The 15,618-nt window shown below is 32.8% G+C and overlaps 2 protein-coding genes across 4 annotated transcripts; one reads left to right on the top strand and one right to left on the bottom strand.

Moving 5' to 3' along the window:
• Positions 1–7,860: 7,860 nt before the first annotated feature.
• On the top strand, positions 7,861–10,606 carry LOC145034716 (co-chaperone protein p23-1-like). 3 transcript variants are annotated; one of them, XM_078983316.1, is made up of 7 exons: positions 7,865–8,014; positions 8,700–8,774; positions 8,898–9,084; positions 9,259–9,418; positions 10,004–10,041; positions 10,131–10,188; positions 10,285–10,606. In XM_078983316.1, exons 2-7 carry the CDS (start codon positions 8,752–8,754, stop codon positions 10,389–10,391), a joined length of 573 nt encoding a protein of 190 aa, XP_078839442.1. In that variant the 5' UTR covers positions 7,865–8,014; positions 8,700–8,751; the 3' UTR covers positions 10,392–10,606. The 3 variants fall into 3 exon arrangements, with proteins under 3 accessions (XP_078839517.1, XP_078839442.1, XP_078839377.1); XM_078983251.1 differs by having other exon boundaries at positions 8,697–8,774; XM_078983391.1 differs by lacking the exon at positions 8,700–8,774 and having other exon boundaries at positions 7,861–8,014.
• Positions 10,607–11,395: 789 nt separating this feature from the next.
• On the bottom strand, positions 11,396–13,465 carry LOC145034646 (F-actin-capping protein subunit beta-like). Its single transcript, XM_078983149.1, has 8 exons — positions 13,239–13,465; positions 12,710–12,780; positions 12,517–12,630; positions 12,302–12,387; positions 12,168–12,241; positions 11,950–12,069; positions 11,725–11,820; positions 11,396–11,624 (listed from the first exon to the last, which is right to left on the bottom strand). The coding sequence occupies exons 1-8, from the start codon at positions 13,365–13,367 to the stop codon at positions 11,544–11,546; spliced, it is 771 nt and encodes a 256-aa protein (XP_078839275.1). The 5' UTR covers positions 13,368–13,465; the 3' UTR covers positions 11,396–11,543.
• Between the last annotated feature and the right edge of the window lie 2,153 nt (positions 13,466–15,618).

The following is a 15,618-nucleotide window of genomic DNA, read 5'->3' as shown; positions in this document are numbered from 1 at the left end:
GGTATCGAACACAGGGAACGGTAAACAATTAAAATAAATACAAATATTATCTAAATAAAACAAGTAATATAAATGGGGTTTCTTCTAGTTTTTCAAGATTAGAAACTTAGTAATAATATAACACTCAAACAAAAGACAATTAACAACTATGGGAACAAAAGACAACTATATTCAATAAGATAAAGAGACTTTTGTTCATATTTGATTCACTTATTCCTATGGTTAATTTTGAGACAAGTGCAATGGATTAATATATCAATGGTTACCGATTTCTAATGTGATTATGTTCATGTTCACTATTACTAATCCTTAGCAAACAAATTAATTCAAACAATGATCAGTTGATTAAACTAACAAGTTTCCAAGTATTCAGTTTTGATCAAGTAAGACTTGTAATATTAGTAACTAAATTTGTCAATTCAATCAACTCATATGTGGTTGTTCATCACACATGCTCACACATAAACTTACTTATTTTCTATTTAACCTTAGGTTCATGTTCACTAATACTAGACATACAATATTGTTTTCACAAAAACCATATGGTACAACCAATTAAAAAGATGTTCATGCAACTTAATAAACTTGATTATTAACAGAAAATAATTATTGTCAACACATATAAGTCTTTAACAAGTTTAACAAGACAATCACCAAATCAAATTAATCCAAGCCATAAAATCACACCATATTCATAAGATCATCTAGTCTAAACAGAAGTATGAAGCTTTTATCTCATAACTATAGTAAATAGCATCCTAAAATCAAAATCTAATGATTCAAACATGGTTCACACAAAAGATTAAGATAAAAGTAATGTATGTTTCCCTTTGATCTCTTCAAAATTGAATTCTAGGTTGAATTCTCGAAAACCACAACTTTAAGAACCCTTCTGTCCTCCAAAAATCGTCCAAAGCTTACATAATTAGTTAGGATTTCGAATGAAAGCGTTTCTATATATTAGTTTCTTCTTATGTTCCTCTTATTTCCCATCCTACTGAGCGTAAGTCCCTTCTATAATTACTTAATTGCATATCATTAGTTTCTTATTTGGCTCCTTTAACTTATAATAATCATATGTTATGTTATGGTATCAATAATTTTATATTCACTGTACAACATCTTATAATGAGCGGCGTGCTAAATTATTAACTTATGCTTTATCCAAGAAAACATTACAAGAATAACTATAATTTATTCTTTATATGGTCATTCTTGTAGCTTGTGTTAGCTTCGTTTGTTTGTTCTCATGGAATAGATTATAGTTACTAAATGTGTTTAAGAGATAAGGAATATAATTAGAGTGCATCATTATTTAAAGAGAATTTTTTATTGTTTTTTTTTTCTTGATTTTCATGTCATGAGCAAAGGCTTTTTGAAGGAATGGGTTGGGTTTTAAACTTATAGTGTAATTTTTTTTTTCTTCTTCACTCAACTCTTAAGTTTTTGGGAATTTTATGTTTCCAAAAACTAACTAATTTTATTTTTGTGGAAAATGTCACTATATGGTAATTAAATCTCGGAATTGTTTTCTATTAGGTGTATGTTGCACACGAATGAAGTTGTATGGTGAAAATCATGCCAATGTATATTGAGAATAACGCAAATAAAAGTGTATGGTAAAAGTATTGAAAATATATGTTGTTTGAAAATATCTAAGTAATTATACTATTACATTTTCAATAGTTAATCAGCTTGGAAGTTTTTTAAATTATTTTTTATCAAGACTGCTTGGTATGCACAACGCCCGAATGCGTTATTGTGATCTGGCACCTAAAAAACGCTGCCATGATGGCTTAAACACCGCTCGAGGCGTGTTATTAGGTGTTATGGTGGTCGTCATTATCATGGCAAGTTCGCAACAAGAGGTAATGTAGCTTTGTGGCTTAATTTTTGGGAGAAACGGTCACGTTTTAGACCGTTGGTAAACAGTCACAAAGTAAAATAAATAAATAAATAAATAAATAATAAGTTTTTTACATTTTAACTCTACTATAAATACACATGTAACTGAGAAGTGTTACCTACACAATACATTTATTTCTCTCAATTTCAATTCACATTCAATCGACTATGGATCAAAATCCAAACACTCCTTCAAACATAAACACATCCCCTCCTCTCGGTTTTGCACAATATGAAGCATACACAAACATCCTCAACTCGCAAAGCTCACCACAACTACCATTTTCCAACAACTTTTTCAATTCCACTTCACCCTCACTACAATTTCATACACAAAACCTTTTCAACACCTTTTCTTCCATACCACAAACAACCATACAACCACCATCCATGCAACAAACGGTTCCCGAGACACAAGCGTGGGGTAGTCGGAAACCAAAGACCAAGAAAGGGAGAGCAAGAAGGAAAGGGAAAGAGGTCACGGTCACGGTGAAGCATACAGAAGAATAACCTCAAACATGGTGGACAACGGAGAAAGAGTATGCGTTGGCGGTGCCATAGTACGGGACATAATAAAACCCAACTAAGGGAAACAATATGAGAAAAACCGCTTTTTGGGATGTTGTGATCAGCAAATTTCGTGCAATCTTGAAGAAGGATGACAGATATTGCAATCACGATATGTTGAGTGGCAAGTAGACTCAAATCACTAAGAAGTGTAGCAAGCTCAATTCCATCTACAACAAACTTTCATCGCACAAGCAAAGTGGTGCGACCGATTTCGATGTTTTTAGAGTTTCGAGGGAGCAATATCATGTCGAGACGGATCACGTTTTCGAGCACATAATTTTTTTGGAGATTGTTAAGGACAACCCAAAATGGTTTCACCAACATCATCGAAACAACAATCAAAGAGGTATCGTGACTGGGGTTCGGTCGGCATTTCCTATGCATATGGGTCTTGTGCTTTTAGTAGTATGGGCCCATACTACCTTCTACATCTACGCATATTTGTCTCAAGTATCATCACAACGCCCTAAAAATATACTTAATCATAGCGAGCACTCAATACTTACTCCTAGAGGAATGCTAAATATCTCGTAACTGGCCTCCCGGCCTTACACCACCCACCCATCCATGAAACTTCCACCAACCCTGCGACACTAGTGTATGCTATCCATACACAATGATGAACCCTATAGACTTTCGAATATCTGATCCTACCTTAAGCCCCTAATCAACAAGAACAGAACATAAGGCCAAATCAAACATTCTTAGGCTATAAGATCTTAATTATATACAGCCATGATGCATGCACAAGCAACTATAGCCACACAAACAACTATAGCCGTACACACAAAATAGCCATACACACAACATTCGAAGGCTTAGTGAGTTACCCCCAAAATAGCCATACACACAACAATACACATACAATAACAAACAACACACTATGGGTCCAATCATCCATTGGGATAGAATACCCCAGACCCTCAACCATTGGGTTGGAATGCCAACATAACGATACACTTCACATAACACATATACAAATAATAACATGTACTGGGTCCACAACTTTACAGACTGGATTACCCCTGGGCCCACAATGTGAGTCTGGATTGCCTTATGGGCCAACAACTCACATCTGGATTGGCATTGAGCCCACAGTATGAGTCTCCCTCGGCTCGTATTTGGAATGCTCCCGGGTTTGTTGGTTACCGTACGGAACAGTTTCACCTTAACCCATCCCACATAATATGTTGACATATGACACAACTAATGCACATACAGATAATCACATACGACTACAGGTAGTCCTACATATCTAACAACTAGCATGCACACAGTCAAACCAACTATAGGTTACTAATCATAACCACATCCGATCTACCAAGATACCAATCTAACAGATCATACTAGCATATAAGCATCCTATCTACTTGGATATCGAGCTAACTTATCATAACAGTAATAATCCCAATAACCAAACAAAGGGTCAGCCTTGGTGCCTTAGACCCTTGAGTACATTGAGGATAACTCACCTCGTAAAGCCGATTTGAACTGAAGAATCGAACTCCCGAATCGCTGCCTCACCAAAAATCTTAAACTATCCAAATAATAAATACCAGTCATTACATAACATAACAATCTTGACTAGGGGTCCACAAAATCCCTCATGTTCGTTCTCTTTATTGGGCCAAGGCCCAATGGCAATTCCATGACTTTGAAAGTCCTTATGCAAAGCCTATTATTGGCCCAATTTACCGAATTAGGCCCAACTCCCTAATTAGGCCTCAATCCAAGATCCAATCTCAACACTTGGCCCAAATCATTATATTCATAAAGTCCAATAAAGGCCCAAATCAAACTAGTCTATAAACAGCCCAAAACCCGAAGCCCAATTGTCAAAGGACTAACAGAGGACGTACACGGGGCGTACTCCTCTGGTATGCGGGGCATACTCGCCTGATGTTGACCACCATCGGGGTGGTTGACCCAGTACGTTGGGCGTACTGGATTTACGCTGGGTGTACTCGATGGTTTTCCAAAACCTTATTAAGTGCTTAATGGCTTAAGCACTTAAGCCCAAACTTCAGATCCAGTGACCTAACGTGCCTCGGACCCATAAAGTCATGAACTTTATCACTTTGGATGTCCAGAAAGCTCTTAATACTTGGTCTTAATCCATTCTTTTTCCATGCATGGGACACATTCAGCTAATGAGACCTCATTTTTATCACTTAGGACCTCTTCTAAGGCCTAAAAGGACAACTCTTTTCGTCCAAATCATAACATGCACCATTTTGGGACAAGAATGCTTCCATAAAGCTAAAATGACTAGATCTATCTCATACAAGTATAAAGTTCCAGGCTTTTACTTTCTGGAGCTCCCAAAACAGATGATGAACCAAGATCTACAAGCCAATCTTCCCTCCTTGGCTCCTTGATGCACAAGCTCCTTCTTAAAGGCACCAAAAACACACTTATTAGCTCAAGATCACTAGGAGGCTAAGGTTCTCTCAAGACGGCTGAGGGAGGTATGGAGGCTGAAAAAGATGTGAGGGTATGGTCCATAAGGTGCTTAAATACTCTACAAACCCTAAAAGTTAGGGTTCAATCCTGGCACACGTATGCCCAACGTACATGTGTGTATGCCTAGCATACTAGAGCACGCCCTAGTACGCTTAACATACCACATGTACGCCCAACGTACTACTTAATTCTCCAAACTTACCATTTTGCCACTGGGGCCTCTGTTTGCCACTTCCTTCTAAATCAAGGGCCAAAAATAACCCAATTAAAAGCCGATGGATGAATTTGAAGCTACTGAAAAAATAGGATGTTACAATAAATGAACCAAAACTTTTGTAAGTACTACCTCTCCCATGTGTACCTTATATATCTATAAAAACACACACACACATACCATCACTTCTCTTTCCACATATATAAAATCTCACCAGTACTCACTGACAATACGGATACCACAACAATTTTCATATCTAATGAAGTTGCTTGTACTCTGGTAAATGCCACTGCACAAGAAATAATAGATCGCTTTCCCAGTCAAGATAGAAAAACTTTACCTGAAGCACTCGAACGTTGTAAGGGTTGACAAAGAATGACTATGTAGAATGCACAAAACTTTCATCCACTAAAAATATCTGTTTTACAGTCACCACAATCGATAACATAGAAACTCCACAACCAACAATCATATCAACACGAAAAACACAAACTACACCATCAACAACAATGAAACCACAAACCACCACAACTATGGAGTCCCTCACCCCTACTAACTCACGTGAAACTGGAAAACGCCTCCAAATGGAACACATAGGTACAAACAACATATAGCACTTTATTTATTGCTTACACGTAACCAACATCTTACATTTCACAGATACAACAAAAAAACCACGCCCCAAACGAGAGAAATACAAAAACAACGACGAAGGAACACATGCCAAAAAGCAATAAAACTATTTGATCTTTTCAAAACATACTTAGACTTAAACTATAGTCCTTTCATTATATAGCTTTTTGTCCATATTATAGACTGCATTCAACATATTATGTTTAAACAATAATATGTAAATATTCAATAAGAACTATGTCATATTCAGACAAAATAACATTTACTTTTCAGTTTGTTGTTTTTATTGTGTTTATTGTTCATGTTTATAGTTGTGTGTGAGAAGAATAACAAGTCCGTTCTAGGTTGCAAAAGATATACCTTTACGAACTGATTCGAATATGAATCGTTTCAACATTGCACCTACATAAACTACACTATTTCGCATTTTGAAGACTTTCATGGATAACTTTTTTTTCTTCAACTATATACATATAGAAAAACCAACACATCTAAGAATAGTAAACTTCATGGATATTAGAGTTTCAACATATAACTTTGTAAATATTCACTCTTTCGTCCATCTATGTTTTCACTGTCTTACTTTCCCAAGACAAAACCCACCACCATCTATTATTTTGAATGATGTCTCTAACTCTGGGGTTTGAGGTTTCATACAATTTCTCATTCAGAATTCAGGATTTCAATTTTTGTCATCAACACCCAATTATACTCTATTACTACTACCAAACGTCCACCACTAACGTGACCCGTGGTTCACCACGGGTTCACACACTAGTTCATATAAAATGATAACATGTGTCATATTTGGGTAATATTATTAATATTTTAATACATTTGTCATTATTTAAAATGGATAAGAAGATATCGTAGAAAGAAAATAGGAGAATAGTTAATTTCTCTAGTTGAATTGTAAGTGAAGCAATGAAATGATATTATTTAAGGAAAGGGGAATGATTACATAAAAATAAAAATAACATTAAGTGTGGACAAATAAAAGTGATTTGAATTAATATATTAAAAAATAATTATTTATTTTGTGATATTTTTTCATATATGTAAATAAATAGATAGATGGAAATAGATACGAATATGTTAAAAAAGCCCAAGATTATTAAAGAATCAAAAAACTCATCATCACAATTGGATTAAATTCATCCAAAATGTTATTTCATTTATTTATAAACGGTTAAAAAAACTGTTGAACAATCACAATACGATGGAATTTTAAAAACATAATCGTTGCATAAATTCAATACAAAAATCGGGATCAAAATTTTTCCCGCATTATTTTGAATTCTTTCTTAAATTTGACTATAGATATACAAAAATATAGAGATATAGGTGAATGTATTAAATAAATAATAACAAAAATACCCTCAAAAAGTAAAAGGATAACATAAAATGATCAATTTTCAATATTATCACAACATTATAACCTATAATTTTTACAAAACATTTTTATTATAAAATCGTTTTATTAGATATCACATATTTACAATTGTCAAAGTTCTTTCAATCGAATAGATTTTTAATCTTTCTTTGTAAAATAGATTAAAATTCATAAAATATGATTTTACGAAAAAAAAATTTAGCATAAAAATGTTTTACAAAATAAATGTTAAATATACGTTTTTAAAAATTACGATTATTTTGTAATATCTTTTTTGTATTAATTATTTATTAAAATGTTACAAATTAGTAAAACATGTTTTTGGATTATTTTTGAACATCAAAAGTCATTTTTGTAGGATTTTTTGTAAGAAGAATTTATTAAAATGTATTTGTATTAGTAAAAAATCAATAAAAAGACTTTTAATTTAACTTTTACATATAAAACAATCAAAAAATTTATAAAAAATCAACTTTTTGTGATTTTTAGAAACTATTTTTTTTCTTCTGTACAAATATTCATGTTCAAAGAAGCTTTTCTATTATCCAAAAAGTTTTTATTTTTATTATTTTTATTATTTTTATTTTTTATTTTTTATTTTTTGAAAAAAGTAAAAGTCAAAAATCAAAATGAATCCCAAACTACCCCTACATTTCTATCCTTCCCCCTCCACTTTTTCTTAAAGGGTCAAATTTCAAACAAGCGTTCATATAACAGCAGTCAGCATCTAGGATTCTAGTTTCTAGATAGTTCGCCGTTCTCTGATTCACTCTCCTTCTTTATCCTTCTTCAAATACCTTTTCCGAACAGAAATTCGTAGGATCAAGCAATATGAGGTGCCGATTTTCCTTCGTAGCTTACGCTTTGCAAAGAAAATATTTGTTTTTCGTTTATTTTCCTACTTGTTTGAATGCATATATTCAATGAAGCTTCGCTTATTCACTTATTTTGTTCTTGTCGGAAAAGAAATACTATTACCTCAAGTTATATGATGTGTTATAAGCTTATGAACGATTTAGTAAATAAAAGCAACTTGTAATTGTTTCCGATTTTCCAAATTTGTGTTGTTTTTTGGCCGGTATGCTAGGTTAAATGACTTAAATCATAAATGTTAAATGTATATATTTGCTTAACTTAAATCCAGTTTGAATCGCACAAATTCGTATCATAAATGATAAATGTATCGAGTTGAAAATTCTGTGGGGTAGATATTTAATATGTGTTACTTTGATTCTGTGTTACTTGGTCATTGTGAATTGATTTGAATTCGAACGTATGGTTTTGATAATATAATTGTTTTGGTTCTGGATTTGATTTTAAAGTTGGTTTGCCGGAGGGTTTATAGTTCAAGTAATTGGGCAAGTCACGGTTATGGTCGCTAATTTCCAACTACTGATGAATTTTGCATGTTGCTAAAAGAAGTGGAGGAGTTGTGTTTAATTTAATTGGGCTTTCAGTTTCTGTATTGGGGTTTTGATTGTTAATTTGTTATACTTAATACTTATTGTTCCCTTTCAGTAGCTGAGTTGACTGAATCAATTCAGTTTCAGTTGAACAAGCGAAACTGATTGAAATGGCGATGAACTATACAAGAATGTATAAATGTGGATAGGGCAATAGTAAATGGACATACACAACACAAGCTTGGAAACATATTTCTTTCTAGTGTACTTCATTCTTAGTTTACATGCCTTTACATTCTGTTATGGACATTTGCAGCCGACATCCTACCCTAAAGTGGGCCCAGAGGGATGATTTGCTTTATATCACCATTGATCTACCCGATGCTAAAGCTGTGAACCTCAAACTGGAGCCAGAAGGAAAGTTTTACTTCTCTGCAACAAGTGGAGCTGACAATATACCTTATGAAATTGACATCAACCTTTATGACAATGTGAATGTGGACGTAAGTACCCTTACAAAAATACAACTCTTTTCAGTAGTCGTTGTACATCATTTAAGCCTCATTTGTTATACCAAATTTTCTTCCAAAAGACTTGAATGCCCTTGTAACAAATGTAGCTGCATAGTTGGGAGGTATTTTATATTTTTATATAATATTGGGAATTGGGAATTGCAGGAGAGCAAGGCTAATGTTGGGTCAAGAAATATTGTTTACATTGTAAAGAAGGAAGAGAGTAAATGGTGGAGCAGACTTTTGAAGCAAGAGGGAAGAACACCCACTTTCATCAAAGTTGACTGGAATAAATGGGTGGATGAAGATGAACAGGATGAGAAAGGTGGTTAATTACATTACATTACAATTACATCTTATTCTTTTTTACACATCATTTACATCTATTTCTATCATTCATTCTTTATTTTTATTGGAAACTCCATTCCATTCTCTATTCTGGCATTTCGGTTGCAAATGAGTACTGACTTAGAATTCCCACCACACCAGTAAAGGAATTCTACTTTACTTCCATAAAGTCTTCATTTGTGAAAATGACTGTAATGCCCTTCCTAAACCCTAAGTTTTGTATCTATATTTTATTTAAAAATAATTTTCATATCTTTTTGTATTTACAAAATAATAATTATTAACAGTTTAGCAATTTTATAGATGGTAATTTCAACTAGTTAACTAGTTTTCGGATAAAAATATGTTGATTTTGATTATGTCTTATTCTAAATGGCATGCAAGTAAAATTGAAAATTTAGTAAGTTAATTTTGATTTTATTTTCTGTAGAATGATATTTATATCTTATAGAAATTCTCATACAAAACAGACTCAATGTTTGAAATGTTAAATGTAAATGGAAAAGAAGATTGTGATTCATAGAATATATGTTGCTTAATTGCTTTTGGTTTTTTTCCTCAGCTGGACCTGATATGGACTATGATGATGTTAATTTCTCGGTAAATATTGTCTTCCTTTAGCTATTTTTATATTCTTTTAAAAAAGAAGTTGCAATTAAATCTAATGTGTGGCTCTTCATTTTCACTAGAGTCTAAATTTGGGTGGTGGTGGAGAAGAAGAAGAAGAAGAAGATTTTGATGATGAAGGTAAGACCATGCATCTTTAAAAGCCAAGCCATCAAAACATTTTTATCTAAATGTGACTTAATATGGGAAATCGATTTTGTACTTACTTGTATGCAGATGAAGATGAGAGTGACACAGTCACAGAAGAGGAAGATACCCAAGAAGAAAAAGAGGAAGAAACTATTAATGCCAGCAGCCAAGTTGAAGCAAAAGCAAAAGCTTGAATGATTTGTGTTTGAATCATGATGCTATTTTGGGATTAAATGTTACAAGAGTTGCTTTGAAAGTGTTGTTGGAAAAGAAAAGGTAATGAGGAAAAGGAGAGTGTTTTTTTTTCTTTTTCTTGTGTTTATTATTTTGGATTATTGTAGGACGGACTCTTTTTATTTTAAAAAAAACTTGCAAGTTTATGAAAATATAAAATGTGGTATAGGCGATACTTGATAGTGTATAACCATTTTTTTTCTTTATTCTATAGTATATGGTCAATTCTTTAGTCATCTGAATTCAAAGCCCTAAGAAGTTTCTCCCTTGGGCTTAAAATTTCATAACCCAAAAATATTTATGTGTTCTTAACTGTGACAGAAGTTTTTAATTATTTAAAAAAAGACGTCAAATTTTATTATTTCAATTATGATTTTTTTTTTTTTAAATCTCTAGTGATATACATAAAATGGTATTATAGTTTTTAGCTAAATTAAAATATTAAATAAATAAATTGGAAAAAAGTGGCAACAGTGAACCCATCTCCTTTCGAACGCTAAAAAGAAAAGTGTGGCAAAACTAACATAAAGCTGAGGTGATTGGAAAAACAGCATGACATGATATCACTCCCTTTGGCCTTGGTTTGAAATTAAAATTGAGCTTCAAAAATTTGTTGGAATGGATCGTATTGTATGTAGATCACAAAAAGTTTCATAAAAAGATTACAGCTTCATCCATTTGTCTGGTAGTATGTTGAAGATAACAAGTCCTGAGTTGGTTTCTTTGTGATCTCTGACTACTTGGTTGTACATGCTCATTATGATACTTTTTATTTTTTGCTTAAATGTTTTATTCTTAATTGTTTTCATTCTCATCTACGAAATTTAACTTTTACCTCCCTTTTTGGTTAAGATGTTTTATTCCTAGTTGTTTTGGGTTGTATCTACAAAATTTATGGTCACTGCTTTGAAGTTTAAATTGATTCCACCATCAATTCAATGAATGTGAATGTGGTGACCTAACATGAAATTATAATGTAGCTTTTGTTGTGTTTTAAAAATATATGATGATGGTTACATAGCAAGCTCCAACATTAGTACAACGTAACCAAACATGGAAAAACAGGACACAAAAACACAAAATTTATGAGTCAATATATGTGTGTTTGAAGTTCACGGAAGCAGTCTTGTGCTGGGCAGTTCCGTAGGAGGGCGCAATGTCCATATCATCTCCTTTGTTTTCCCAAAGTACACCTGCAATCCATGCATTTATTTCATATATTTATATGGAACAAAAATCGAAATAAAATACATACAGATAGCTACAGGTAGGGTAGGTAGAGGAATTAGGTACCTGATCAAGTGAATACCTCAACTTTCCTTCGATCTCTTCTATCAGCTTTCCCATGTTTGCCAGATGCCCATCTGCAACTGACAGTTCCGCCTTCATCTATATATAAATATAATATATACTCATTATTTAGTAGTATATATAAAGCATAAACAAAATCTTTTCTTTCTTTTTAATTTTTATAGGGTTAATCAGACATAATAAGAATAAGAAGATGATATGATATACCTGTCTGCGAATTGATCCAGACAAACTAAAAGTCCCAGAATTCTCATGATCTGTAGTCATTGACAGCATCACAGTGCTTGTTAGACAGTAATCAGCCATTCCTTCCACTTCTGGCCCAACCTAATGTACCAATAATTCCAACAAAAAATCAATCATCATCATATTATCTTCTTATCAGTTAACAGATCAAAAAAAAATCTCTACAGTCTACAGCCTACCTCAATAAGATGTATAGCATCCCAACCTCCCTCGTTCAGGTAACCTCGCACACCATGTGCATACTTTGATCCATCTTCATTCAAACTTCAAATATTAATATTACTCAAAAGGATATAAAAATGACCACACCAACCTTTTTTTATCAAGAAGCAAGCCAGGAAGCCTTCCTTTTCATCATCCTCCCATAAGTACACTGATGAAGTACCACCTTCATAATACCTTTAAACCCCCAACATTCAACATGCAACATATTCCAATTTTTTTTAAAATTAAAACACAACATTCATATTTCTTTCATATTACACAATAAATCCAACATACAAACGAGGTGTAAGTAAAGGACCTCACTGGTCACGATATACACTGAAGACTTCATTTGCTTCTATTTCAAGTGTCCTCAATTCAGGAGATGGATACAGCCCCCCTTCTAATGGAGGATGGTATTTATTTGACCATGGTGATCTACAAAGTACAACCAACCAAACAAATATTTCACATTATCAACAGCCAATAAAACTTGCTTTTATAGTCACATTGTTACCTGTATGAGTCGGCATCTCTATTATAGTCACACAAGATGAATTCTTTAGCACTATCCACATCACATAACACCTGTTTGCAAAGAGGTGAACCAAGAACCAACACTTCAGTGAGAACCACACAAAAGAGATGGATGGAATATATCTCATCAGGCTTAACTGAACACTATGTAGCTAGAAAATGGATTGTTCATGAATGAGTAATTTTATCCATCATTTATATCATTTTTTCCGCTTGAATAAGTTCGAGCATCTGAATTCTGTTAACAATAGTTCGTTCGATGTGTAATTGCATGTTATAAATTTCAATTTGATTGCACAATCAAAATCCCCAACAATACGGATAAAACTTGAGGAAGTCTACCTATCCTTCCAAAATGACTCCCAAATGTTACATGAACAAAGAAATTCAAATCAAAGTAAATGCAGAGGCAAGCTTGAAGATGATAGAGCGTTGATCGATGGAAATGTGAAAGTAAAGGCGTAATTTATATATAAATGCATGAGATTGTAAGTTAGGGTTTATAAAACCTGAAGAGGCTGATCGACTTGAGAGAGGAGATCGGAGGAGTAGGAGGGCAAAAGGCTGACGAGGGCGGAGAGGGCTGCTTCTGTGTGTTTGGGAGGGATTCTTCTCATCAATCCCAGTGCTGCCTCCATTTCCAAGCATGCGGTTGAGAATGAGCGAGACAGAGGGCAGGAGGAAAATTGTACAAAATCGAAGAGAAGGGTCGTATGTGCAACGGGCAGCGTAAACGAATCAGATTACCATCATCATTTTTTTTTTTTTTTTTTTTTTTACATTGTTGTATGTACTATGTAGTGGCGTTTCTTTGTAAGAAACTTTTTTATTTTTTATTTTTTATTTTTTTTTAATGGCAATTTTAGGGGACATTTAACAGAATGATGTATTTCATTTTCTATATTAACAATTTTGCAGTTAGTTTACAAAGCCATTTTTATATTGTGAATTTAGTGATGTCTTTCACGTAATACTTCTTAAAATATGATATTTATCGTGCTTATATTATGATGATTTTTAGGACAGGTTACTATAATAATAATGAATTAAATTATACGATCAGACAATTTCATCCGAAATCATTAGATATATGGTTTGAATATTTAGATTTTTTTATTGGTTAAAAAAAATTATTACTTTTTTATTGGTTCAATTGAAATCATTAGATTATTCTGTTAATTTTTTTTTATTGGTTTAAAAAAACAAATAAAAAACCTTAATACATTAAAGTTTGTTAAAACTAGCTAGTATCATGTAACGTTTTGTTAGACTAATGGGCATGGTATAATTTTTATCAATGGTAAAAGGTGTTACGTCATCTAAGTTTTTGCAATTTTTACATTTTTCACCTACAAGGTAGGGTGTGGCCATATATATATATATATATATATATATATATATATATATATATATATATATATATATATATATATATATATATATAGAGAGAGAGAGAGAGAGAGAGGTAAGAATAGATGGAAAAAAAAAAAAAATTAATGATGTCAATAGATAGTTCCAACGTTCAAACCAGCCCAACGTTCGTGTTTTTCTAAAACTTTTATCCACGGTAAAAAATCGTCGTTGGTAGTATACCGGCAGTAAAACCCCTTACCCCCTCATGGCCCAATGTTCATCAATGGTATATCTGCCACCTCAACCTAAGGATGTTAAAAAGTCTCGTAGGATCTCGTTCCCGTGGGTGGTCCATTGCGTTTGTGGGTATTTATTAAAAAAATCGAGGCAAGGATTAGGGCGTGGGCGGGATGGGCAATTCCATCCCGAAACCACCACAGGGACCCCGTTGATAAATTATATATATATATATATATATATATATATATATATATATATATATATATATATATATATATATATATATACTAGAAAAAATTAAGGCCCGTGCTAAGCACGGCCTATGAATCTCCTATTTGCTAAGGGAATGATAGCATGTTACTGCTATGGGCTAGGAACTTAGAATATCTTTTTTCTACCAACAATAGCAATATAGCTTCTTTGTGAAGAAATTGACTCAACCGAGGCCACGAAAAAACGTATATATGTTGTGTAAAACACTTTAAAATAAAACTTAATGTCTAATCCTAACTGTGAAAGTAAAAGAGTACGTTGCTATTTTTTATGATTATTGTGTAATTCCAACTGCAATTTCAACTGTAACTCCATTAAGCAACAGTGAGTTTTAGAAGCCATTTTTGGAGAATAATTTGATTAACATTGTGGGATTAATTGGTATTAAGATTTGGTTTCATTGAACAAGATGAACTTATAAATACCTGAAAGGTTTGGAAACAACAATATTTTTTCATCTAACTCATATGAGATCTGAAGGGATACCTTGAAATAAGCATAAAGTCTATGGTAAGCACGACCTGCAGTTATTCCGAATATACATGACTTATATTTATTTGTGTATTACACTTTTATTTATTTCTATTACATCTTTGAACTCAAAGAAAACTTTATCAAATCATGGTATGTAATTTTAATTTTGAGGGTCAAATGGACTAATTTTAACTTTTATAGTCCCTACGGACCTTTTAACATTTGCAACAAAGTTTTGATCATTAAGTTAATCACTTTATTTAGGGGGCCACTACTGACATATTATTCTAATTTTATGAATAAACATGGCATCTTAATGAATTTGGCAACAAAGTATTTAAAGGCTATCTTTCATTTGGAATATATCTTATAAGGATATCATCACAGTCGAACCTTGGGTTTCATGAATGCAAAGGAAAGCAGTTTTAGGTCGATAATAATAAGTAAATGAATAAAAATACTTACTATGGAAGTCCTACATTTCATCTTCAAAATTACTAAGAAAAGTTTACAAATTTCAAGGATTTTTTAGATAATAAAATATTTGCC

The sequence above is a fragment of the Lactuca saligna genome, chromosome 1 (assembly GCF_052625555.1).
Source record: "Lactuca saligna cultivar CGN05327 chromosome 1, ASM5262555v1, whole genome shotgun sequence".
Taxonomy (NCBI): Eukaryota; Viridiplantae; Streptophyta; class Magnoliopsida; order Asterales; family Asteraceae; genus Lactuca; species Lactuca saligna.
Note: the sequence above shows the minus strand (reverse complement) of the source record. Positions and strands in the feature narration are given on the sequence as shown.

Coding starts and splice junctions, on each gene's coding strand:
- LOC145034716 (XM_078983316.1), top strand. CDS start 8,752: ATGGCGATGAACTATACAAGAAT. Junction 8,775..8,897: donor GCGATGAACTATACAAGAAT/GTATAAATGTGG, acceptor GGACATTTGCAG/CCGACATCCTACCCTAAAGT. Junction 10,189..10,284: donor AGAAGATTTTGATGATGAAG/GTAAGACCATGC, acceptor ACTTGTATGCAG/ATGAAGATGAGAGTGACACA.
- LOC145034646 (XM_078983149.1), bottom strand. CDS start 13,367: ATGGAGGCAGCACTGGGATTGATGAGAAGAATCCCTCCCAAACACACA. Junction 12,781..13,238: donor AAGTCGATCAGCCTCTTCAG/GTTTTATAAACC, acceptor CTTTGCAAACAG/GTGTTATGTGATGTGGATAG. Junction 12,631..12,709: donor AGAGATGCCGACTCATACAG/GTAACAATGTGA, acceptor TGTACTTTGTAG/ATCACCATGGTCAAATAAAT.